At 31.6% G+C, this 27494-nt stretch overlaps 2 protein-coding genes across 8 annotated transcripts; both read right to left on the reverse strand.

The window, feature by feature from the left end:
• Nucleotides 1-8750: 8750 nt before the first annotated feature.
• LOC143055879 (uncharacterized) lies at nucleotides 8751-16251 on the reverse strand. The gene is made up of 6 exons (XM_076228923.1): nucleotides 15382-16251; nucleotides 12627-12805; nucleotides 11461-11955; nucleotides 10663-10894; nucleotides 9863-9970; nucleotides 8751-8903 (listed from the first exon to the last, which is right to left on the reverse strand). Exons 2-6 carry the CDS (start codon nucleotides 12801-12803, stop codon nucleotides 8821-8823), a joined length of 1095 nt encoding a protein of 364 aa, XP_076085038.1. The 5' UTR covers nucleotides 12804-12805; nucleotides 15382-16251; the 3' UTR covers nucleotides 8751-8820.
• Nucleotides 16252-16374: 123 nt separating this feature from the next.
• LOC143055880 (uncharacterized) lies at nucleotides 16375-27321 on the reverse strand. Of its 7 annotated transcripts, none has more exons than XM_076228929.1 (11): nucleotides 27239-27321; nucleotides 24872-25091; nucleotides 23456-23513; nucleotides 23085-23102; nucleotides 22338-22349; nucleotides 21351-21368; nucleotides 19986-20051; nucleotides 19160-19261; nucleotides 18298-18477; nucleotides 16928-17041; nucleotides 16375-16544 (listed from the first exon to the last, which is right to left on the reverse strand). In XM_076228929.1, exons 2-11 carry the CDS (start codon nucleotides 25079-25081, stop codon nucleotides 16459-16461), a joined length of 864 nt encoding a protein of 287 aa, XP_076085044.1. In that variant the 5' UTR covers nucleotides 25082-25091; nucleotides 27239-27321; the 3' UTR covers nucleotides 16375-16458. The 7 variants fall into 7 exon arrangements, with proteins under 7 accessions (XP_076085044.1, XP_076085043.1, XP_076085042.1 ...); XM_076228928.1 differs by having other exon boundaries at nucleotides 22338-22367; XM_076228927.1 differs by having other exon boundaries at nucleotides 23405-23513.
• Nucleotides 27322-27494: the final 173 nt, after the last annotated feature.

Genomic DNA, 27494 nt, shown 5'->3' on the forward strand with positions numbered 1-27494 from the left:
GTGAGTATTTATGTATGTTATAACACTTTTTATTTTCAAAGAGGTGCTGGGTATAAAGAACTATTTCCTTTTTAATCAAAATTACTCCACAATGTATCAGAAAACAGTCCTTTTATGAACTGATCGTTATGTTATGCTTATTTTGGTGTTATTATACAATGTATATTACTTTATTTATTTCATTGAACGAGATTTAAAAGATGGCGTTTAGGTCTTAACTACTTTGCTTGCTACAAGTTACAACTTTGTTTTGCTATTTGTTTAAATGTTTTATATATGACACGAAAGAAAATTATAAATTGGAGAATGAACCCCAAGAAAGACAACACATGTTAATATTACTACAGTAACATATAAGGTAAAAAGTGTATTTTTTTTTTTTAATGAAACCGTACTATAGTTGAACTTTCAGTAATAGATTCGCAAGTCTGGGATAGACAAATGTGATTGAAACAAATTTGCTAGAAACATTTCTAAGTCTAGATTTCTGATAGTGTTGTTGGTTTAAACATGAAAGTCTTAAGTTATGATAGGTAATTATTGTTCTAATTTCAGATTGACGTAAAATATTAGACTTTCAGCATGGGATCAGGATTTTCACAATGTGATATATGCCATAATCGAACTGCCGATCATCGCTGTAAGGAATGCAATAAGGATATTTGTACAAAATGTTATAAACGTCACACTCATGGATTAGCTGAAGCAATTTTTGAAGGCGTACTTACAATCATAGAATTTTTGGTTGAGCTCTGATGTTATGATCGATTTACCAGTTCTACAATACTGTACAATACAATACAAAACATATTTTCAAACTTATACTTTAAAGACAACAGAGATTAGTGAATTTCATTTTGCGATGATTAACATTTTTGAATGGATTGTGTAGATGACTTTTTTTCATTTGTAATGCGTCATATATATGTTTTGGTTTATTATGTTAATATCCTTTATTATATTTATAAGCCAGTAGTAGTTACAGTGGTTTGATTCCGTTAGATAACTTTATTTTAATGATTTTTTTTAATCCTTGAAAAATATCCTTTATTCGTCTAAAACGAGGAGCGAAAGATACCAGAGACTTTTCAAACTCACAAATCGAAAATACCCTCACAACGCCATGGCTAAAATGTAAAAGACAAACAGAAAATCAATAGTTCATAAATCACAACATAGAAAAACAAAAATCAACCAAAACTGGGGTGCTCCGGAAGGGTAAGCAGATCCTGATTCATATGTGGCATCCGTCGAGTAGCTCATGTTAGTACAAACCAGGTAAAAGTCTAATTTGGAAGGTCACTTTCTTGAAATATGAACGTGATTGGCATCGGAAGATTCCCATTTTGCAAATGATTTTTTTTAATGAAATTTGATTGAAGTCAACAACAAAGATAAGAAAAAAATAACTTTTTCCCAGGCATCTAAATCACCTCCAGGTATGCTCATATATATATAAATATAAACATGAACGAAAAAGATACCAAAGTGGAATCACCAATGACAATTCCTTTCATTTCTGTATGTTTGGCTATCGATATTTGTATTCAATAACATTTCTTTCGTAGATTAATTGTTACATTAGATATAACTCGTAGATTAATTGTTAAATTGATATAACTGTAATATACCAATTTTCAAAATTTTGATTTTGAATAAACGAACCTAGAAAACACATAGCTGTAAACGTTGCATTTGTTAATAATAGTAAGATTGCAGAGTGTAATTATTGTAAATGAAAGTATAGTAGAAGACAATGGGAAATTTAAGTAAAAATTTAGATTTAACAGATACATTGTTCCCAGCTCACATTTTACGTCAGCCATCATTATTGTTCCCTTTGGAAAATCCAATTTGAAAGTGATCGTTGTCTTAAAGGACCTTGGAATTAAATTTATCCAGGTAAACGTCATCGTTAAACTTGAAAATATATGCTTATTGCGACAACACGTACTTTGTAAATAAATTTCTGACCCTTAGTATCTTCGGGTGAGTATTTATGTATGTTATAACACTTTTTATTTTCAAAGAGGTGCTGGGTATAAAGAACTATTTCCTTTTTAATCAAAATTACTCCACAATGTATCAGAAAACAGTCCTTTTATGAACTGATCGTTATGTTATGCTTATTTTGGTGTTATTATACAATGTATATTACTTTATTTATTTCATTGAACGAGATTTAAAAGATGGCGTTTAGGTCTTAACTACTTTGCTTGCTACAAGTTACAACTTTGTTTTGCTATTTGTTTAAATGTTTTATATATGACACGAAAGAAAATTATAAATTGGAGAATGAACCCCAAGAAAGACAACACATGTTAATATTACTACAGTAACATATAAGGTGTTGTTGGTTTAAACATGAAAGTCTTAAGTTATGATAGGTAATTATTGTTCTAATTTCAGATTGACGTAAAATATTAGACTTTCAGCATGGGATCAGGATTTTCACAATGTGATATATGCCATAATCGAACTGCCGATCATCGCTGTAAGGAATGCAATAAGGATATTTGTACAAAATGTTATAAACGTCACACTCATGGATTAGCTGAAGCAATTTTTGAAGGCGTACTTACAATCATAGAATTTTTGGTTGAGCTCTGATGTTATGATCGATTTACCAGTTCTACAATACTGTACGATACAATACAAAACATATTTTCAAACTTATACTTTAAAGACAACAGAGATTAGTGAATTTCATTTTGCGATGATTAACATTTTTGAATGGATTGTGTAGATGACTTTTTTTCATTTGTAATGCGTCATATATATGTTTTGGTTTATTATGTTAATATCCTTTATTATATTTATAAGCCAGTAGTAGTTACAGTGGTTTGATTCCGTTAGATAACTTTATTTTCATGATTTTTTTTTAATCCTTGAAAAATATCCTTTATTCGTCTAAAACGAGGAGCGAAAGATACCAGAGACTTTTCAAACTCACAAATCGAAAATACCCTCACAACGCCATGGCTAAAATGTAAAAGACAAACAGAAAATCAATAGTTCATAAATCACAACATAGAAAAACAAAAATCAACCAAAACTGGGGTGCTCCGGAAGGGTAAGCAGATCCTGATTCATATGTGGCATCCGTCGAGTAGCTCATGTTAGTACAAACCAGGTAAAAGTCTAATTTGGAAGGTCACTTTCTTGAAATATGAACGTGATTGTAATTGCGACATAAGGAAGGTATCTGCTATTTTCCAAAACAGTCAACCAACTCGTGATGGCGTCCATAAAATGTACGAAGGGATTATTTCCACGTTCCCATTTCGATCATTTGGTTTAATAGCGTCCTTGTGAGCAGCAAACCTCTATCAAGAAAATCATTAAAGAAAATAAATGCACGGAAATATCGTATCAATAAGGAGATACACACGCCGTATGCAGGCACTGCTGGAATGTTGCTTCATAGAAATAAAAGTTCACAATTGGGAAGCTGCAATCGTCATATTTTTGTCATAAACTTTTGTTATGAAACGACCCTCATTGCCAATTTCTAAATGTAGGCCAAGCTACGAGGCATCCCTGGATAGATGCGTTCAACATAGTCACCAAACTGAAAATTATTTAGTGAGAGAACAGTATATATAACGGAAAGTAAAGTTAAAGGATACTTACTTTCTTCTTAAAAAGTTCATGTATGAAGTAAGCATCATAAAAATAAAGAAACTGTTATAATATATGTAGGACTCTAAAGTGTGATGGGGACGCTAAAGTACGATGGTCAGGCTAAAATGCGATGGTCTACGCTAAAGTGCGATGCTACCATACGCTGAAGTCCGATGGTCTGCGAAAATATAGACATTAGAAACGTAGTTCGATAATGTCGTTAACAGTCGATTAGATACAAACCAAAAATGAGCATGCCGGAAGATAGATTAGGAATATTTGATTAACAATATTTACACCAAATGTCCATGACTTACGATTAATTGATTTAATTTAACCGTTCTTTGTCGGCTGAATCACAATGTTTATTTTTTCGAGTGCTGGAAAAGGGACTTGTATCCACCATTTTACTATATAGATACTAAATAGTATACGCATACTTATACTGCTTCTAATTGAAGCGAATGGATACATTCGAATCATTGTGTATGTGGCAGTTACTTTGAATTGCCCGTTAAAATGCCGTCGATTTTATTGAAAAGTAACGTCGGTAAATTAAAATAGAGATACATGTTTGCATGATGCGTGAACTATAAATTGTCTGCTAAAACATTAGTTCGTTCTGTGCATTGTAGGAAAATAAAACATGTATTTGTACTCGCTACGAAAAAGGAGAAAGATCGGCGAACATTGCATTTCTCTCGCATTTAGATTAAAACTTATACAAATAAATGTTGCATATCCCGACAATGAACGAATTTTGTATTTTTGATTTTCAATGACAAATGTAAGGGAGGTTGTAACATTAGTGTGAACGGCATTATACACCAATTAGCTAAATATTCAATACGCTCCGAATTGTTAAAAATTTATTTTACATGATTTATAATATTTGCAAAACATAAATTACCTTTATAGCAATTATTACTCGGCCGGACTTGTTAATTTAGAAACAATCACTTCAGTCAACCGGTAAATTGTAAAGCCTATCACATATGTTATACCTTAGCATAATAGCTTTTGCAAAAAGACTTTTTTAACCTCGATATTTTATTTCTTCGAACCTTACCCCCTTTGACCATCGCACTTTAGCGTGACACACCATCGTACTTTAGCGAACAAACAACCATCGCACTTTACCGTGACACGCTATCGTACTTTAGTGTAGACCATCGCACTTTAGCGTTACCATCGCACTTTAGAGTCCTACATATATACCACCAGCTGATTACTAACCTGGGTAATCAGTGGAACATCACAGGATATATCAAGAAAAGCTTGGTTTCCTGGTGTAACAATGCAACAAGCATATTTGGTGAATAAATATAGAATGTCATTAAAAAAGAATGAAAAAACAAGTCGACATGAAGTAGGACATAGTTGGTTCCAACTGGAATGCAGATAGCTGCTGAAAACATCGTCATCAAAAGGCAACAAATATTTTGTCAATAAAAAAATCATGCATCTTTATAATGTTAGCTAAAGATAATTGTATGCTTGAATCAGAGTGAAAAATAAAATCACATAAAATTATTGAACGCCGAGAAAAACTCAAAACGGAAGTCTCTTATCAAATATCAAAATCAAAACTGAAACATATCAAACGAATGGACAACAACTGGCATATTACCGGCTTGGCACATTAGGATATGGTGGATTTACGGTGATTTAAAACATAATAGTTGTATCTCAGTTGGCCATTCATTAAACAAAGCAATACCATCAATTTGTCTTTTAGTTTGGAATCGGGAATACTTGTGTAAAGTGCAGAAAGGTAAACTGTTTTACTACTATTGCAAGATAAAAGAGCCGTAGAATTTAAGTACCCTTAAAGATCTTTTGAAATGTTAGTATCTACATATGATTTTCGCCACCTTTAGCATAGACTGTTTCACAATAACTTTGAAGCCTGGCTTTGACTGCTGATAAAATTGATGTTTATAGTTTATAAAGAGGTTTCGTTGAGCAATTTGAAGACCCAGCAACATACCGTTGTTTGTAGGATCACTTATCAAGTTTAGGTTTCCACTACACTGATGGAACATCCCGTTTTTCATCTTCGGTTGAAACTCCAAAAGATGATAGAGCAAACCTATGAGTATTCAGGATTTTCCTCTTGAGTTAATGTTGAAGAGATTGATTTCAAGTGGATTGCTAATACCTAAATAAACTCATCATAGATACCAGGATTATTTTTGTATTTACGCCAGACGCGCGCTTCGTCTATAAAAGACTCACCAGTGACGCTCGCATCCAAAAAATGTTAAAAAGGCCAAATAAAATACGAAGTTGAACATGTTGAAGAGCAAAGAGGTTGATTTGTGCTTATGATAATACAAAATTGATTATTTACACCATAGTTCTTGAAAAACTGGTCATTATCGTGTTATCTGGACTGCCCACAGGACAGTGGTATTGACTAAGATAGTGATAATGACTGAGCCGAAGGCAGAGACTAATATAATATATAATGTATTATAAGTCTCTGTTTACAGGTACAAGATATTATATTTGAAATAAAGTATGCCAAAAGGGGGGGGGGGTCCTCAAAATAAATTTAGCAAATTGAGCAAATGATATTACCTGTCAAAGAGAGGCGAAAGATACCAAAGGGGCATTCAAACTCTCAAGTCGAAAATAAACTGACAACACCATGGCTCAATCGTAACCTAAAATCTGTCTTATATCATCTTCCTTCGTTGTTAAACGAACCGAAAGGATTTGCGCCTCTAATTGCTTAATTTATGCGTTTATAGTTATCATTGACAATTCTTCCCTGTTATAACACCCTTTTCTGTTCAATTTGTTACGTTTTACATTGTAGATATTTCATTTTATCTTAATTTCGATCGTCTCTCCTTTTCATAGCGTCAGATTAAATGTTCATCAACTGCATTGTTTAGATTTAGAGTTAAATTACAATATATTGTCAGATGATTTAAGTTGTATGTTAGTAAAATGGACAAATGTATCCTTCAGTGTATGCCAGTTTTAGAGAGAACAAAGAGAATTAACGACGTTCGTTTTCAATTTTTAATCACTGGTATTCATTATCGCTAAAACATGAATAAAACATGCAAAAACAAATGAATAGACGTTAGAGTGAACAAATCTTATATTGTTATTGAAACCAAAGGTATAAATAAGTGATGAAAACTGGTTTATCTGCGTCATATATATTATCGATGTTATATGAAGTTATATTTGTTATTCTCGTGGGATTTTGTCTGTTGCTTGGTCCGTTTCTGTGTGTGTTACATTTTATTTAATTATGATTTAAACACAAAACACGGCTTTGTTTTGTGCTTTATCTGCTTGGAAAACACCACATTTGTTACGAAGAACGGATAAGTGTTTGTAACATTTTGGTCTTTAAATATTGGTGTAGTATTGATATTAATGAACCCATTAAGTGTCTTAATTCTGGCTTGAATAAACGCCTCAAACCTTAATTCATTCGGAATGGTTATTTACTCCCTCTTCTTCAAGTTTTGCATATTGTCTGGCTTAATTAGAGATTTAATCAGTATTTAAAGTATTTGTAATTGATTAATTTAGCTTCACGATATTTCGGTCCTTTGGATAACACATTTCCTAATGGTCTCCGGTAATTACATGCCCTGTGGATTATATATGAATAGGTGACAAGCATAGGCGCAATAAAGATGTTCGACATGAAAACGTGTTAATAATTAAACTTTCAGTTGCAATTGGTTTGGTATAGGTAAAAGAAATAATAGGCACAAACTGATCTTTAAAAAGAAAGCGGTATTTTTGAGTGAACTTATTTCATGGATATAGCCCAAGTTAACGAAATATGTAAACTAACACAGATATTAAACTTCGAGGGAAATTGTTAATTCAGCCCTATAAAGCTCCATTAAACCAAAACCAAAACCTTCTAGATAATTGTGTTCTTAGATATCGGATATCTGAATTACCATGTGCGTTATAACATTAAACACATGATATATATAATCAGATTGTAAATGTCACCATTATTGTTCTGACCTCTCTAGTTATAAGTATGTACGTTTCACGTGCAATCCATTGTCTTTTTAAATTGGTAGTTCATATTAAAATGTGAAATTACTCAAGATAGCTGGCATATATTTGGCACAACTTTTGGGTAATTTCCGGTCCTCAATGCTTTTTAAACTTGTTTTGGCTGTCTAACTATTTCGATCTGAGCGTCACTGATGAGTCTTGTGTAGACGAAACACGCGTCTGGCGTATCACGCTACACGCCTGGTACATTTGATAACTATTTACACCACTATATAAATACATTGACATCTTCTTTTCGTTCGTCATTAATAGGATCCCAGTTACAGGATACCAGTCCGGTACCCACGCATGAAGTTCCTTCATAAATGCATTATTTTTAAAAAATGGGATATTGTACCGAGATGAAAAAAAGATGCCTAAATTTGTAGTATATCTAAAGGGTACTCGTTAAACTTTCTAATTCTGCTACATTTTAAGTGATTATTAAATATATAGGGTGGATGATTATGTGAGTAAATATTCCAAATTTTAATTTAGATTTTAACCAGGAAGTCAGTAAAATGGCCCTATTAATACTCAAAACAGTATTGCTCTCTTTAATGCAGGTCATGACCCATCAAGAATTTTCCCAGAAACAATGAAACGGGCTACTAGTATGAAAAAGTAACTGAAATTTTCAAGTTACTTTTCGTGAATAAAAATCTACCCTTCAATTTGAATAAAATTACATTAAAGTAATGGGGGAAATAATTGGGTCCTTGTTCCATCTGTATGTCATAATTTTATATTATTAACCAAAGACAACATTGAATTAAAAACATTGACATGTTATGAACAACTGATTGATGTTTCTACGTCAACCGTTGCTCAGTTACAATTCAGAAGAAATTATTAAACAATGTGACCTTTTTGCTGGTAACAACATTACTAATAACATTCATACTGTCAATATAAATGCACTGTTGGAAAAAGGACAGTAACATAATTCTAAGTGGTGTTATTTGTGAAGTAAATGGCACATGTAATATGTATAGTAAATGATAAAACTTGAATCGTCCGATTGAGTGGAAATAAAAGTAGAAGTGGAAGATCAAAATCCTATGAATAATTCGAATTATAGAACGACGTAACTGTATTGATTTTCATATAGCAAAGGCACATGTTTTTTTTTATTAAAACAAAATATCTTCACTTCTTCCCTAAAATATGCAACCATCCTGTTGGTAATGTTTTAGATGTCGTCGTCTGTAGCCTTGAAATAGAGCTTGTACCTGTTAAATATAGTATATATAACAATTGATACTAAATTAGGCAATGGTTTATTTCTTATGATTGAGTATAATAATAATAATAAAAAGTTATCTTAATGATAACAAATCTAATTTCCACGACACAATGATCCTTTAGGTGCACATGAAAACAAAAGTTTTTTGAAGAAGTTACATTAAAAGTTAATCGCACGACTTCTTTTTTTTTACGTACATGTTTTCTCATCATAACATTTGTTTTAAATCGTCTTCCGTGATATCTAGTATTAGTATCAAATTTTGATCAATTGAGAACAGAAATTGAGGTTATGCAATACATTCGATTCGATTCGTTTACATCAAAATAAGTTACAGTCATGTTGAAACCCCTACATTTTTAGGTCTTCGAGCATTTTCAATATTAACGCTGATTAATATTTTTTTCAAAAATAGACAAAAAAATATGCTTACGTTTGATTAGTTTATGTAAGTTGAAAATGTAAAAACTCGTAAATATTCATAGGAGACATCTGAATGAAGCTTCCACATGTGTACTGAACGAATCGCCAATTCTTTTTTTCACATTTTATCATGTTGGGATATGTTAAAGCCAACTATACAGTAAGCGTTTTGTTTCATACTTGAATGCCTTCAGTGGTCTATGATCGTTGCTTACATCAATATCATTTGGACACTGGTCGATAGTTTTTTTTATTGGCAATCAAAACACATCTCTTCATATCTATAATCTATGAAAACAAGCACTCGAAAATGAGACCTAATACTATTAAACATACTGTCTTTTATTTATATAAAAGGTTTGTCGAATAAAGAATTTAATGATATGTCATGGGAAATTAGTACTTGATATGATAAATGTCTTAATGTATTCATTAATCGAAATATAGAAATATTCCTTCTTTGTTATTATTTTCTTATTATTTAGGAGATAAGAAATAGAAAAAGATGCACATAGTACAAACCACATTGGCCACAACTGTAAGAACAATGCTCCTTGTAAATCGAAGTACATACACCAGGTGCCTGGCAGTTAAAGAATGTATCATCGACACAGGGATTCCAAACTGACCCTGAAATGGGATAACATATATTCGATTTAATTATTAGTATTTCAAGTATTTTCTCTATGGTCCTCGCTTGTTTTAAAGCCTGAAATATGTAGTAATTTCTTTAATATTAAAAGCAAACAAACCCAATTTTTAATGGCAGTTTCAGTTATTCGTTCTGTAGATTGTAGTTTGTCTTTTTGTTTTAATTTATTTCCGTAATCTTGTCTTTCTTCGATATAGTAAGTTTGATAGCTTTTGACAACTCAATTAAAGCGGCGACGGCAATTAAAAATCAACCAACCAATTGGGGTAAACTTTTTTGTGATATTCAACCCTTCCACAACATGTGACAGTGCATGGTAAAGCAGGACAACTAAGATCAAACTGAAAAATATAATATTTGAAACATTGGAAAGATAGTCTGACTCATCAGATTAACAAGTTAACCTAGTGCAAAAACAACTAACAAAAAAAAAAAAACAAAATCATATACACTACAAATTAAAGTGAACTCACATCAACTCAAAGCAAGTCCATGATCTCCAAGACTTATCAATAAGTTAAGTAAAATGCCTTTATAAAAAGTGCTGAAAGAGATATACCTTTTGCAATGCCATAATAAAAGTATAATATATTGACAGCATGTATACCGATTATAAATTTTCTTCCATAAATACCATAAACAAAAGCAATGCAAGTTTTGTAACTCTTACCTTGCGTCCCTACCGTTTTCGTTATGATGGTTGTTGTTGTTGTAGTCTCAACAGTTGTACTCGGAATGTCTATGGTGACAATTCCTGTAGGTGGTGGGATGCCACATCTTGTAGTTGCTGTGAAACTAATTCTGAGATGACGTCCTGCATGAACATCTTTGTCATAGTTCACATTTGTAAGTACAAATTCTTTGTGGTCGACACTTGTAGATATGATTTTCGCATTCCATGGCTACCAGAAAAAAAATATATATAAATCTTTATCATACACAGACCCACGCACATATCACATAATTAGACATATGTGTTCAGCGCAATGTGATTTGACCAATAAATGATCGATCTTTTTCGATGGAGTTACTTGTTTGATATAATGATGTGTGTGTGTTTTCTGATTCATTTGCCTCTAGAGTTTTAGGTGGTACATTGACAATATTTAACTATTATCTGGGGAAAATATTGGCCACATTAGTTACCACAATTGAACGATGGACCGGTAAGTTCGATAAAAATTTATAGACGATATAAGCTTCTTAAAACTTAGTTCGACTGATCGAATGTCAATCAAAATTCATGTTTCAACATGTTTCAACATTCTTTTCATTTATTGCAGTTATTTGTTTAGCTAGAAGTTCATGATAAAAAAAAATAATGATACATACAATTTACCTTGCAAGCAACACAACACAAATGCGATGGAATGTAAATTCATTCTGTTATGTTCCATTGACGTCTACATTATGTGCGCATGCCCAAAATCTCACTTTATTAACATCGAAATAAATAAAAATGTATTACCTGCAGTTTGTATACTACGTCACTGAATTTCAAATGGATATTCCATCCGTGAAGATCTTCATGAGGAACTAGAGTTATTATGCCATCGTAACCACAGTTCCAGGCTATTACTGTATAAACCCCCTGTTCCTCAGTGCTTACCGATGATTGATGTCCTACAGTTGACTTATATGGTACCTGTGTACTACCTATTGCACTAGACGAATGTGTTCCATCCGAACTTGTTCTGGTTCCTACAGTTGCTTTATACGATAGCTGTGTAGTTACTATTGTACTAGACGACAGCGTTCCGTTCGAACTTGTTCTGGTCTCAGCAGTTGTGCTTGGAACGTCTATTGTTACAGTTCCTGTAGGTGGAGGGATGCCACATCTTGTAGTTGCTGTGAAACTCATTCGGAGGTGTTTTCCTGTCTGGACATCTTTGTCATAGTTCACATTAGTAAGTACGAATTCTGTATGATCAACACTTGTAGTTATGATTTTCGCATCCCATGGCTACAAGAAAAATAAATTAATTATACACAGACTCGCGTTCATAACACAAACTAAGACATATGCTTTCGGCTAAATGTGATTTGGCGAATAAATAATACAATCTTTTGACGATGAAGTTGACTGTTTGGTATAATGATGTATATGTCTTTTCTGATTCATGAGCATCTTGAGTTTTTGGTTTAATATTGACAATATTTTAACTACTAACTGGGAGAAATATGCGACCCATTTGTTCCCAACATCTTTTAAGTCTAGGATGGACAAGGGAGTGCGATGAAAATGTGAAGACGATCTAAGCTTCCCAAATACAAATAAGTTTGACTGATAGAATGCAGATCAAATTCATGTTTAAACATTCTTTTTATTTCATGTATTTCTAGCAGTTATTTGTTTATTCAAGAAAAAAAAAGATACATTCAATTTCCTTGCAAACAACATAACACACATAAAATGTTCTTCTCCTGTGTTGTTCAAACTGACGTTACAATGTCAATTCTGTCATCATCACGTGTTATATTGTTCTACATGTAGTTAGTACATGGCTTTGTTTTCAAAGCAAAATTAGAACGTCATTTAATAATGTATAGTTGTTCTGTTTCATTGGCGTCTACGTTATGTGCGCATGCTTCAAATCTCATTTTATTAACATTGAATTGAATAAAATGTACTACCTGCAAATTGTAAACTACGTCACTGAATTTCAAATGGATATTCCATCCGTGAAGATCTTCATGTGGAACCAGAGTAATTTGTCCATCGAAGCCACAGTCCCAGGCTTTCACTGTATAGACACCTTGTTCTTCACTGCTTACCGATGACAGAATTGTAAGTAGGTACAGAATGAACATTTCTTAAAATGCAAAATAAAATGAATGTATTACGCTTTTGATTTAGTTGGAGTAAAAAGACATTTAAAGAAATCTGATTATAAAAGGGTTTTCAACCGGTGATCATTAGAAGCCTGTATCACAAATATGGCAAACATATTCCATTTTGGTATTTATAACAATTTATAAAGCAATGTTTATCTTGTATTAACACATTATTCATTTTACATACATTTTGTTTTAAACGTTTCGATCCGTCAGTGTTTACTAGTCCATCAGCTGGTAGGGTAAAATTTCAGTTCTGTGTTACACCCCAGGGTACCGCAATTTTTTCGTATAAATCTAAAGAGTAATATCTGAAGAATATTTTAAGAGGTCTTATACTTTTGAAAAAGTGTCCAAAAGGGGTTAAAAGTAGCAAATAGACTGACATGTATCGGGAATAGTTTTGACACAACATGGTAACATTTTTTTCAACACATGCCAAATGAAGTTCCCAATTACCTTCCCTTGTTTCTCTTGTAAACAACAATAAAAGTTCCAATATTTTTCTATGTAAAAATTCAAGAAACTTTTTATTGATCCCTCACTTACACTGCAGTATACACTAAATTCCGAAAATAGAGTATCAACATAAGGTGACATCAGCAGGGTTTTCGGCTGTTCGATTTCGTTTAAGCTAAGATTTACAAAATTTATAAAACAAGAGTAAATTCATTGAATAGTGAAGCAATATATAGAGGTAAGAAGGAAAGAAACATAATGAAAAACACTATCAAATGAGGAACAATGTATACATTACGAAAAGCAAATAAATAGTAACCAGATGGTATGTCAAACTGACATAATTTTGTTCTTAAAAAAGAAAAAAGTCTGAACAAATTCCGCAACTGACTATTTCACCTTCGTTCCTAGCGATGTTTGTCGATTGAATCTTAACTCAATCATCACACAGCTAAAACATAAAATATAATCAGGCACACCTCTATTGAGTTCGATAGAGTGCACCCTTTTCAGATAGCAAAAATTTAACCGTAATTTGTCATTTTTTCATCAATAATTCGTTACACAGTTACTTTATAAAATAATTTGGCTCACAAAACAAAATTTAATCGACAATTTAATGTTCGTTTTCGGTTGCAAATTGATAAACTTAAAGTGCTTATGAGCGCACTCAGGTATAAATACATTGTAGACTGAATCGAAGACGGTAAACCTTTTTTGGATAATTTTTTTTAGTATAACACTTTGTATTTTATTCATAAGATAATGAAATTGAATCATATCAAAAAAAATCGCGGTACCCTGGGATGTAACACAAACTCCTTAACTATAGCGCTTTTGAAAAGTAGCTGATGGACTATACGTAAAAGCAAAGCATTCGTTTCGATGACTATTGCTTCCCTATTTTGACATTTTAACCTAATATGTCTGTTTGTTTTGTTCACACATCGATGTCAATATAATGGAACTGTATGTGACTGTCATAAAAAATAAAAGTTTACCTACAAACCGGGTTTAATACACCATTTTCTTAATGCGAAAATGTATGTACTAAGTCAAGAATATGACAGCTGTTAACCATTCGTTTGATAGGTTCTATCTTTTAATTTTACTATTTTCTAAGTGACTTTCTGTTAAATTTCCTTCGGAGTACGGTATTTTTCTTATTTACTGGGATAAGATGATTTTATCATGTAAACATAAGATAAAAAAAAAATCCCTTAAGAGCGCAACCCTAATTCCTGTGTTCCTTCATTTGGAGTTCAATTTGGAAAAATCCTCATCAAAGTACACTTTCTCTCAAATGACAATTTTATTCACTAATGAGTCTTTTGTAGACGAAACGTGCGTTAAGCGTACATATTTAATCCTGGTATATATGACCCAAACTCCTCCAAAAAATAATAATGTGGTTTCAGTAAATATTATGGCATGTTTGTAGATCATGTATAAATTGCTGATCGATTTTTGCTATGTCCTGTCGATTTTTCTTTCAGCTTTTATGGAGGTGAAAACAATGAAGTAAGAAAAAGAAAGCAGTCGCCTCCTTTTACACGGATGTTGTCAAAAATCCTATTAAAATATATAAAATGAGATTTAGGGTAGCCGCCAACCAGTTATAAATTTTAATGTAGGTTTATCTATGTGCAGCCGTTTGGCAAACAATATATTTTAATTATCGTTGATCATCTCACCGAGATTGATTTTCTCGCTCGAGCCGGTACACCGAAAGTTAGTACATCAATCGAGTTGAGATGACCAATAATAATATGTTCATCGCTGTTTTACACATGACGATGTTGTACATTTCATTCACAAAGGCCAGTGCACCCTTAGTTTTTAGCGATAATTGTTTATATCACTCTACTGTGCTAAGATAGGTTATAATCAAGTTTAAGATCAAATAAAAATGTCGTAAAATAAAGATACATATAGTTGTAGGTCATTTTTTTTATTTATGAGATAATTCATGTGAATAAATACATTCATACTATACAAAGACATCTGTCTACTTATCTCAAATTCGTCTTAATAATTCTAGAATCAACCGGTATTAATGTCGTTCTAATGTATACATAGAGTTACTTTTACTAACCTGTGACTTATCCTTATATCTCATTTATGAACTGTTGAACATCTCAACATTTCCTTATCACAATGACCTGTCATCTAGTACAGTCCTCAGTAATTAATCAAAGTACTAAAGTATTGAACATCGGATGACCGCAAGTTCTGGTGGATGATCACAGGAACTTGACTCAGAAAAAAAAACTAATCATAAACTATACCTGAAAGTTAGGTTTATGTACATAGATTTGTTTTCCTCAGACAAGTTCCTTTGTGTATAATGAATACATAACAGGTAATTCAAGTCAGTTATATTTATATTTCTTTTCCAGTTTTCATGCCTGTAAATTGACAATTTACTAATACAACAGAAAATAAAAAGAAATGTGCTAATCACTATTATACACATTACACAATATATATCACATGCAAAATGATGTGAGATCACAAATTAGCATACTGCAGAAAGACATGTGACCCTACGCTGACAAAAACGTTTAGTTCTGTTTTATAGTGATTAAGATTAAAACACAATAATGACACCATATTTTTTATAGTTGACCTGTGTGATAGTGTTTGTTCACACATCGTTGTTAATATAATGGAATTTTATGCTACTGTCATATAAGAGAGAGGTTTAGCTAGCAATAAAATCATGTTTAATCCATAATTTTTAACATAATAAAATGCCATTTAACTATGGACTTTCCGTTTCAAATTTTCCGAGGATTTCCGTTTTTTGTTTGTTTGTTATTTAACCTTTTTCCTGAACAGCGCCGGGTGCTTAGTAAAGAAGCAGTAAATACCAATTTATAAGTCTCCGATATGAGTCGTCCAGGGATTCAAATCACAACCTATTGAATCTCTGGAGAGCACGATATAATGAGAACTCTAAGGTGGTTAATAATATATCAATTTAGTAAACAAAACAAAAAATAACGTTATAATAGGAAATGAGGACTTGTTTCTTTTGTCAAAGATATCTTCTGAAAATTTAAATAAAAAAAAAAAACAATGCAAACACATGCAAGTATTTTTTAAGACTGTAAAATATTTTTTTTGTTTTGTCTGCCTTTTATTCGTCTGTAATCATGATTGGTCTTCGTTACCCATCTACATGTAACCATCCTGTTGGTGTCAGTGGTTTTGCTGTTGTTAATGATATTGGTGTTTTCGTTAGTAATTTGGAATCTGTGAAAAATATATATACTAACATTTAAATTTGTTTTAATATATCTTATCATCTAAATTAAGATACGATGCATATCCAGTTATTGGTTCTTAGAGTAAAAACATTCTACCACCCCCCCCTAACGACGTTGTCATTTTATGTTCGAATTATGAGTTTAAATGTCCCTTTTGTGTCGTTCTCTTCTCTTTGAAGTCGTTTGGAACCTGGTTTATTAATAAGTTGACATTGAGATTCGATAGAGTTCAATTAAATCAATTGTAAAAGGTAAACAAACATAATGGAGTCTGTCAAAATAATAATGTTAGTATATGGAAATCGTTCTAATCAATTGCAAGAATATATACATTATTTATGTACATGTACATATAAACATAATACAAACCACAAAGATTACAACTGACAGGACAGTATTGTTTTAATATGGAGGAGCAAACAGTGGGGTCCTGGCATTGGACTAATTTGTTATCATCACAAGGCTTTTTGGTGGTCACTGGTACTGTAATATACAACATAAATCTAAATTGTCACTTTTTTTTACCAATTCACAGCTTTTCTAGTTTCTAGACTTGTAGCGTTTTAGAGCTTAATGATGTACTAAGGTGATCTTAGGAAACATTAAATAAATTAAGAATTTAAAATTGATACTATTAGCTGGAAGAGTATAAGTTAAGGAACAGAATTAGCTAAAAATATTGATAGGTCATAGAGCTCCTTTTCAAGATATTTGATTTATAAAATATGGCGGGTAAAGGCTGACGCGGTATTTTACCTTATATTTGCATTGGTATTATTTGGGTTTCAAATCAAAAGAAAGAAAATCAAGAATCTGCTAATATTTTGTCAAATAACCTTATATGAGCTTTAAATCTTATATTAAAAGATAAATAGGTGTTATGGGGCACAATATTTTACCTTATATCGTATGAAAAAACACCAAGGAGTCCGAACATCTGACACAAATTTCAAAACCTCACCTAAGTACATCCTTAAGATATTGAAGCCGAAATTATATTATCACAGGAAACAATATATCAAAACTTTGAAAATATTTGTTAAAAGCGTTTTCAAATTATTGCATGAGCAACGCTTTAAATGTGACTTTTTGCTACTGAATGGTCTACAACTCAAAAAACGATAAAAGCCAAAATCGTGAACAAAAGAACTTGCCCCATGTTAAGTAACAGACAACAATATATCTAATATTTTAAAATATTTCCAAAAAGCGTTTCCAAGTTATTCCAGAATCAACGCTTTGTGTATCACTTTCACAATTTAAAAGTCTACTACTCAAAACTATAAAATTTATAAAGTTAAAATAAAAAAAAAGAACACGACCTTTATTTAGTTACAGGAAACAACATATCTAAACTTGAAAATATTTCGTCAAAGTGTTTTCAAGTTATAGCACGGACACTGCTTAGTAACCTCCCGGTCGCACGATTGCCGTACACCACCAAATTAATAACCGAAGATGTTCTCTAGAAATCCGGTTAGAAATGACAATAGAAATTTATTGACTAATATATATTAAAAAGAAATCACCAAAGACACCAGACATATCAAACGCGCGTTTCTAGTACAGATGACTCGTTATTGACTTTCGAATCAAGGTCAAATAAAGTACGAAGTTGAAGAGCAATTTTAAGAAATATAAAGGGAAAGGGAAGACTTTCTTTACTTTGGTAATGTACAACATGATGCAAATATCATACAACAATAACATTGTAAGATGACTGTATTGTTTCAACATACCACACATTTCACAACTTAACGGACAGCTGCCTCTAAAAGGTGAGTGACATATAGCTGGATCCTTACAGTTGATTAATGGTTCATCGACACAAGGTTTTAATGTAGTTTTGACTGTAAGTTCCTGTCCAGCGGTTGACATAGTTGCTGCTTGTAATGATGTAGCCGCTGTAATTGACATCGCTTTTGAAGAAAATAAATGAATATATGTATCTATCAAAAACAATATTTTAAAATATCGGGGATTAACCCGAAGTCTGGTTTATCCAAGTTAATCTCAATATGTAAAGTCATCTGATAAGTTTTTCCAGCAGTACATTAGTTAATATTTAAACACCTTTTGACTACATAAATATCACGTAAAATGGGTGGCCCAAACCTTAAAAAAGTAGTTTCCTAGTGTTCTATCACAATGTATGTGTCAAATAATGTTCAGCAATATTTATCTTTAGGAAAACATGAATATTTAAACAAAACTTGCAATGGTTTGCTTACAAACTCTACCTACGATCCTGTGCAATATACATTTTCTAAATTAAATAAAGTTTACACAATCACACATGGACACAAACACGTGCACAAAAAAAAACACATGCATATATTCATTCATTCATCTCATCTATTTATCTATCCGTATTAATGGTGACACATATTGAAGCAATGACTTTGTGTTGTATTCTTCAATCTATAGTTTTGTATTAGTGTATTCTGAATTTTTTCTTTTCGTCGTATATTTCTTTTTTTTTTGTTTTGCCATGGCGTTGTATGTTTTTCATTAGATGTCGAGTTTCAAATATACCGTCGGTATCTTTCGACATCTTTTTTTCATATTTACATGAAATCTTAAATCATTATTGATGCCTACCTTTAGCACATGAAGGTCCGGAAAATCCCGCATAGCACACGCAATAGTATCCATTTGGTGTATTTGAACACTGACCATGAACACAAGGGTTACCGCTGCAGTCTTGTCAATATAATACATAAATTGATATGTAATGTGAAACGTTTATAATCTATCTGAACACATATGTGAATATATAACATTATAATAGTTAATAGACATCAAAACAGAAAATATAGATTTAAATGTTAACTAAAAAGTAAAACACGAAAATAATGAACTCCGAGAAAAATTCAATGAGGAAAGTCCCTAATCAAATGACAAAATCAAAAGCTTAAATACATCAAATGGATGGATTACAATTGTTATATCCTGACTTGGTACAGACATTTACTTATGTAGAAAATGGTGGATTGAATGACTACAAGATGTATTTTGTGACATATTTTAAGACAAAAACAAATCTGATCATTCTGCACTTCTTTTGTTAGCTGTAATACCAGGTTTGTGTTTGGTACATCTATGTTCCAAGTCAGGAATATGGTCTTTATGACAGTTGTTTTCCAGCCGTTTTGTTGGTTGAAAAAAAGTCAACCGTTTGTTTTTTAGTCTATACATGCCATACTGACTTCCCCTTTTTTAAATTTAATTTAAATTATAGTTTTGTTATTATATCAGTTTTACTTGCGATATGTTTTTAGCGCTATGGACAGTCAATTATCTAACATGCAATTTTCAAGCTGATATTTTCTAACAGAATACATACTCTGTAAAATAATTCGGCTATAAACTTGATTAAAGAAAACCTTGATGTAGAATGATTTTTGTTAGTACACAATGTACATACCCATTGTTACCTTACCAACGTTATGGTCCGTCTTTATAATTGAGTTTATTAAATCTGTGCCAAACTCTGCGTATTAAAATGCATAATGAATAACATTTTAAAAACATTAATACACAATGTTATTTTTTCTAATATTAATTTGTCTTAATTAACCATTTCTCTATTATACATTTTATTTAATTTTTGTTGCCTTTTCTGTATTAATGGCCCTTTATTCCCAAGTATGTAAACCACACCAGGACCGTCTAGAATACCTACATAACATCATTATCTAATAAAATTGCATAGTAAGTCGCATCTTGAACAACCCATACTGCCTAGTCATAAGAAGTTTTTATTTAGTATGTGTGTGTTGATTTTACGTTTATATTATGTGTGATATTCTATTTTATATATGTCCCATGTTCGTTTTGTATCTGGTATAGTCTTTTTTCGACCTGAAAACAAAATAAATTTCAAATATCTCATCCTGTTATTTTGTTGCATTTTGGGTAATAAAGGACTTTAAGATTTGCTAATGCTCAAGGATTAGTAAAGAGACACAAACAGATCTATTGTATGTGGCCTTATCACTTAAGAATTGAATGCTTCTTTTTGTAAATTTATTGGGGTGTAAAACCGTTGACCGAAGTACATTTAGTATGAAGCGCGGAAGCGCTTCATTCTAAAAATGTACGCACGGTCAACGCTTTTACAACCATATAAAGTTGCAAAAAGAAGCATTCAATACTTATAATTACATTATTTAGCTAGGATCCTGAAAACACGATTTTTATCAAGTTTTATTTAATTCACCTGTGCACTTTATTTTGGGACCTCGTGTCATCATGAATGATAAATGTTATTGTCTAATGCAAATGCTTACGGAATAACATGTGATGTGCAGTTAGCCAATCAGAATAACGTATTATATTGAAACATACATCTAATGTAATTATTAACTTATATGGATCGGCTGGCACTTCTTCACTTTGTCAGCTGTAACTTTATATAGACATATATAACAATAATCAAATTCCATCAAAAGATCTTCAGTCAACCCTGCTTAAAAGACCACCACCTGTATTAAGCAAAATCCTGTGTTAAAATACCACGAATTTAAGATCCCTCTATATAACATTTCATATTAATTGAATAGTTATCTACAAAGGTAACATGCATTAAGAGACCAATATTTTGCTCTCACTTAAGTGGTTTCTTAAAACAGGTTTGATTGGATATTAAAACTTTTACCTTCATATAGCTGTATGTGTTATAGTACTAAATCCAACGAGCACTCTTCTCTAAACGGATAGAATTCTTATCATTACAAGGATCATGTTACTAATTTGTCAAAAACAGATAAAATTATATTATATTACTTACGTAATCCTATGTGAAGCACTGTATATACAAAATTAGTTTATGTTTACAATGAATTCTAACCAGTGTTTGTAAACACTTAACAAATATTCCAGGCTTTATATTTTTTTGTATTTATTTTGAATTCACTTACCGGAAAAATAATTTAAAAAACAAATTGCCCTTTTTCTTTAATAATATCGTAATTGTTTTAATTTCTACAGTCGTTCGTGTCTTTTTTTAGTGTCTCTGTAAAGAAACACAGTAGTATTACTGCTTAAAGTCCTTCTTCTCAAATTTGAATTTTGGTATATATAATGTCAAATCTATATGTATTTATCTATTTTTCAAAACTGAATTAGTAATTCAAATGAATGGTATAAATAAAAAAAATAAATAATTTAGACCTTAATGTTTCATTACATGCTCTATACTAATTATGACAGTGTATGTATTGTGTTTGTAAAGCGATAAGGAGGTGTAAAATGTTGACCATTATAGTAATGCTTCTCCATGTCAAAATGAAATCAAAACCTTTGTACCTCAATGCGTATACATATGAGCAACGTTTGAAAGGCAGTCATTTTGATTTGATGAGGAAAAATTATCTGGCAAACCTACCGTTTCACGATTTATAACTAGAATGACAGATATAAACTTACTTTAAGAATTATTTCATTTTATTTCATAGTCAGCAGCACAAACGAAACTGTCCAGTTACATCTCAGCAGGCGTAAAGGTTGTTAAAATAACAACTAACGTAGACAGTTGCTATTTAAATTGGAATTACTACATTGTTTTGTTTACAAAGCCTATAAATTGGATATAAAACATGGCTTTGTTTACAAAGCCTACTGTAAATAGATTCTGAATATGGTTACAAAATTTATTCAATATAGAAAAATATAGAATATGGCCTTGCCTGCAGTCCAAAATAAGAACGTCTTAATAGAATGTGAGTTTAATATATATATCAACATTTAGTCAAATATGTTTCAAACGTATACTTACATCCTCTCTTTTCTGAAGAAATAAACGATACTAAATAAACGACATAGAAATATAAAAATCAATTTATTTATAGATAAGATTTATATGTTCTTTTATGATAAGTTTCGGATAAAACATGGAACACTGTATTGTGGTCCATGTGGAATGATAAATATTTAAATAATTGCTTCGGTTCTTTAATATTCCTTTGTCATATTGAAAAGGGATCTTGATGAAATGTCGACATTCTAACACGTTACCATGTTATAAACAGGTTGAAAAGGAAGTAGAACGAAAATGTAGCAAGTCAACTAGTCGACGGATTACTGCTAACGAAAAAGTTGATTTACGCAACCGTATTGTGTGGCTGTATCAAATCATGTTGTCTGACCATGCGTCATTCCTTGGTATTTATTATGCAAATGAAGATATGCAAGTTGTATAAAAAAGGGTCGAACTATTCCAGAGTTGCTGCAAAATAATATAGGGTATAATATATCCAATGAATGAAATACACATTTGAATAATTAAAAATAATGGTTTTACTTCGAAAAAATTTCTTAGTTTATTGCTTAATATTATCTGGAATAAAAGAATGTACAAAAAAATGTGTAGCAATGTATATTAAATTGCGAATGTGTCAACGAAAAGAGACCAAAAGAGCAGAAAACAGCTAACTGTTACACTATAGACAAAATAAAAGGCATTTAAAACACTGTAAACTACAAATATTTTTTCATCATATAGATATCTACAGAAAATACTTACCAGATCCCACGAAGTTGTCTAAAACAGAAATATATATGAAAAGGCATCAAATAGAACAATTTCGAATTCGTGAATTACGACAGAAAGCTATATAAAATTATACCATCATTGATGGAGTAGCGATTAGTAATAGGAAACATTTCCAGTGTTTGTTGAATAAACTTCGTTTATAGTAGTCGTAGACTATGTGTCTGTGAAAAGACATTTAATTCTTAGCGCGATTGTAATAAAAACAGACAGGCAGTATCAATAGTATTAGTCATAAAAGCCACTGACTGAGGAAATGAACACGACAGGCTACACTATTTGTTTAACTTTACCAATGTTTTGCTGTTTTGAATATTTCTGGTTCTTTATTACAGTATACATACCACAGCATTTATTTGAACATGTTCCATCTTTGAAACGCACGTATTCTGTCATAGTTTCCTGTAAAGAAAACATTAGCAAAGTCATGATCAGCAACTGTCATCAGCCTTGCTGCTCTTTAAATAAAAAAGCGTATTAAAATTTTCGAGCACACATCACTTGTTTTTTTTTATAAACCCTCATCACATACGATGGAGATTTTATTAGTGTGTTTGTATTTTTGTTTGATGTTTTTCATTGTGTCGATCTGATGAGTTAAGCATTTTTTAACTGACTTCTATAGTTTGATTGTATGTTGATTTGTAACATGACTGTGGCAGGTTACGGGATAGTCGCACGCTCACAAACATGTTTTATCCCGCCACATTCTTTAAGTTTTTTCCCATGTCAGGAGCCTGTAGATCGTTGGTTTTTATTGATCATGTCTGTCATATTTGTTTTTTCGTAAATAGTTTTGTTATAAGTTAGGCCGTTGGTTTTATCAATTGAATGGTTTTATATTTTCAAAGTCGGAGTCATCAATAGCCAACTATGCAGTATGGGCTTTTGAAGGCTGTACATAGGGTTGCCTAGCTATCGTCCATTTTATTTGAACTTTGTTTGATAGTTGTCCCAATGGTAATCATACCACATCTTTTTTCAAAATGTATGATTTAAATTTCTTTATCTTATATGCTACAGTAGATAGACATTCATGGCACAGGGCCGACAGTAGATAGACATTCATGGCACAGGGCCGACAGTAGATAGACATTCATGTCCTAGGGCCGACAGTAGATAGACATTCATGGCACAGGGCCGATGATTTCAAACTGTTGGAAAGACATGTGTACTGCGAGAGAAAATAAAGGAAAAACTTAAATGTAAAATCACAAAAATACTAAACTCCGAGGAAAATTCAAAACGGAAAGTTCCTAATCAGATGGCAAAATCAAAAGCTCAAACACATCGAAAAAATGGATAACAACTTTCATATTCCTGAATTGGCATTTTTATGTAGAATATGATGGAGTAAACCTTGTTTTATAGGAAGTTAACGTTCAGTCAATAATGTCTCCTATTGATATAAGTAATATGAGGTAACGAAAAGGGGTCAAACCGTGTCTTTGGTGTTTAGAGCCCATGTATTCTTATCCAGATCACCCATTCCACGAATTTGTTTGAAAATTCTGGAATCGACACTTTTACATGTAAAGGCCTAGGTTCAGCAAAACATCAGTTGGTTGCAATTGTCTTTTTTGATAATTTTAAAATACAATGTAGTAATGAAAAACGGAACATGTAACATAAGTTTAAAATAACGAAATATCGCTCGATGAAACATTATTAGTTTGTACAGAAAATTGATAAAATAAAATATGTAAATATAAAAAAAAAAGAAAAAAAGGGTCAAATATATAACAGAATATGTAAATTACCACTCCATTTATTTCGATGATCTCAATCCATTCTTTTGATATCCCGGTGACTAAGACGGAATCTTTCAAATGTTTACATCCATGTACTCCTTTTGATAGGCTGATAAACTCAACACACGCTAGTCGAGGATCAGGAATAAAGTAGCAGTCCTGGTTAACCCCATAGGCTATATTAATTAATATTGCCCATATAGTCAGACAATGCAACATGTTTTTGAGTCTATACGAAAAGAAAAATCAAAAACGTACTTGAGAAATAATGATAAATGTACATGAGATGTTAAATATATCATAGCAGCAAATCCTTTCTTCTTTTATTAAATGATGTGAACATTGTCATTTAAATATAATTGTTCAATTTTTCTTTATCCTTTTTGCTAATTATTTCTTCGTGATATTCTACTATATGTTTCGGACAATAATGTAAAACTCTCAAAGAGCATAATGACCTTGACACATAGTTTCTTTATCCTTTGTGCTGCATGTTGTCATTTAAAATAAAGTAGCTGTATTTTACGAAATGTTCTAACAACGCAAAACTTTCAAAATGGAAACTGACTTGACACATATAGTTTATAAATTATATACGTCACGTCATCAGATTTAATTTGTAACACCATTAACATTTTTGTGAAAACAACATTTTTGTGAAAACACCATTAACATTTTTGTGAAATTTGATATCGTCACAGCAAATGTGATTTTACAACATTGTATTAAGAAAGAATGTAGAGCAATGGTAGTAATTGTAAAATAAATCAGTTAGTAGATCTTGATAGCATTCAATAGATTGATACCTTTATTTCACTGTTTTGTAAATTGATTATACCTCTGGTAATGTGAACTTTGTATGTATCATCCTTCGATATTCAGGAGCGTTTCACGATTGAAAAGTGCCTAAATATATCATAAAATTACGAAATGCAGATGGCATCGAATGACTATTAACTTTTACTAGCAGAGGAAACTTATTACAATGAAACCTGAAAAAAAAACGGAACGTATATGTGACTATGAAAAAGTCGATAATTGTGAAATCATAAATACAAATACCGTAATGACTATGACTCAGTGTCTGAGTAGAAAGTTGATGAACCAGGGGTATGTCAAAGAACGTCTCGTCCTTTTTCTAAAAAAAGTTCATCGAAAGGTACCAAGACCTTGTTGATAAATATTCCGTATCAACTTCACAAATAATACACGATGGTCTTGGTATAGATTCTGCGTACTGATGTTGTTTATCATCTTAACAACGTGTTTTATAGTTCTTTCGTTTGTCTTTGTTCTATCTATAATACTACTTTTACTGTTGAATGGTTCTATGTGATATCCGTTTGACGTGGCTCGGTATTTATACATCTCGTCAATGTGTGTGTATTGTCTTTCATTTTTGGTAGTGTGTTTTGTATATGCGACTTTTTGTATTTCTTTGGTTCTTATAACATGACTCTGTACTTTAAAAGATCCCGTCAGTATGATATTGTTCTAATTTATTCCATTATGATATATTTCTATTATGAAAAACAAAATACGTTGAACCACAAAAGTCAAAATCATTCAATACGTAGTGGAATTAACTATTTGTGGATTGTTATAAATTCTATATATAAATTTTGGACTATTTAAAATCTCGGGTCTATTTCTGAAATTTATTCTTACATACTTTTGATTTTTTAACCCTATATACTAACATTGCCTACGTAAATTTTAAAATTGTTTGTAAGCACATTGAACGACAATTCTATGTGACGTATAAAATTTTCTGACGTCAGACACACAAATCAATGAATGTGTTTGTAGATAGATGTTTTTGTGTTCTGTTAAATTGTTCCTTTTAAAATTGTTATACGATGATGACTGATGTACCCATATTTTGACTATTTTATTTATTGTGTCTGTTTAGTTCACGCATCAATGTAAATATACCGGAATTTGATGAGACTGTCATCAAAGTGAGAGGGTAAGCGCTATAAAACCAGGTTTAATCCACCATTTTCTACATTTGAAAATGCGTGTACCAAGTCAGGAATATGACAGTTCTTGTCCATTCGTTTTTGATGTGTTTTGTTATTTGATTTTGCCATGTGATTATGGACTTTCCGAATTGATTTTCCTCTACGTTCAGTATTTTTGTGATTTTACTTTTTACTAGTATTATTTGATATGTGTGAATATTGTGACATGAACCGTACACGTGTTCTCTGTCCAATCAGTAAAAACAAGAAGAGCCGCTGGTAAAACATGTGTGATATAAAAAGGAATACTGAATAAACAGTTCTCGCTTCAAAGATATGCAGCCCCATTGCTTTCCTGCTGACATCTCTTGACAGGCATTCATGTGAAATTGTTCTGTACATAATTTCTTACCGCTTTATGTCGTTTGAAGTCCAAACCTTGTGATATCAAAGATAAACTGAAGTTTAAAGATTATCATACGTCATTGTTCACGATAATAAAACTATATTTATGTGCTGCCGGCATGACACAAAATTAGCAAAATCTTCGACTAAGAGTTGGATCAGATAATAAGAAAAAAAATTAAACTAGATCTAATTAGGAGTTCATTTTGTTACTAGGGTGCCATTTGCATTCGAAAAATGATTTTCATTCATATATTTACTCT

This window comes from Mytilus galloprovincialis, chromosome 13 (assembly GCF_965363235.1).
Source record: "Mytilus galloprovincialis chromosome 13, xbMytGall1.hap1.1, whole genome shotgun sequence".
NCBI classification, from domain to species: domain Eukaryota; kingdom Metazoa; phylum Mollusca; class Bivalvia; order Mytilida; family Mytilidae; genus Mytilus; species Mytilus galloprovincialis.

Excerpts from the sequence above, each read along its gene's own strand:
- LOC143055879 (XM_076228923.1), bottom strand. The coding sequence starts at position 12,803 with ATGTTCATTCTGTACCTACTTACAATTCTGTCATCGGTAAGCAGTGAA. Across the intron at positions 10,895-11,460 it reads ACGTAGTATACAAACTGCAG|CCATGGAATGCGAAAATCAT; the intron begins GTAATACATTTT and ends TTTTTCTGGTAG. Across the intron at positions 9,971-10,662 it reads GAAAACGGTAGGGACGCAAG|GGTCAGTTTGGAATCCCTGT; the intron begins GTAAGAGTTACA and ends ATCCCATTTCAG.
- LOC143055880 (XM_076228924.1), bottom strand. The coding sequence starts at position 25,081 with ATGTTGCATTGTCTGACTATATGGGCAATATTAATTAATATAGCCTAT. Across the intron at positions 23,514-24,871 it reads TCATCGAAATAAATGGAGTG|GAAACTATGACAGAATACGT; the intron begins GTAATTTACATA and ends TTTTCTTTACAG. Across the intron at positions 18,478-19,159 it reads CGGACCTTCATGTGCTAAAG|CGATGTCAATTACAGCGGCT; the intron begins GTAGGCATCAAT and ends TTTCTTCAAAAG.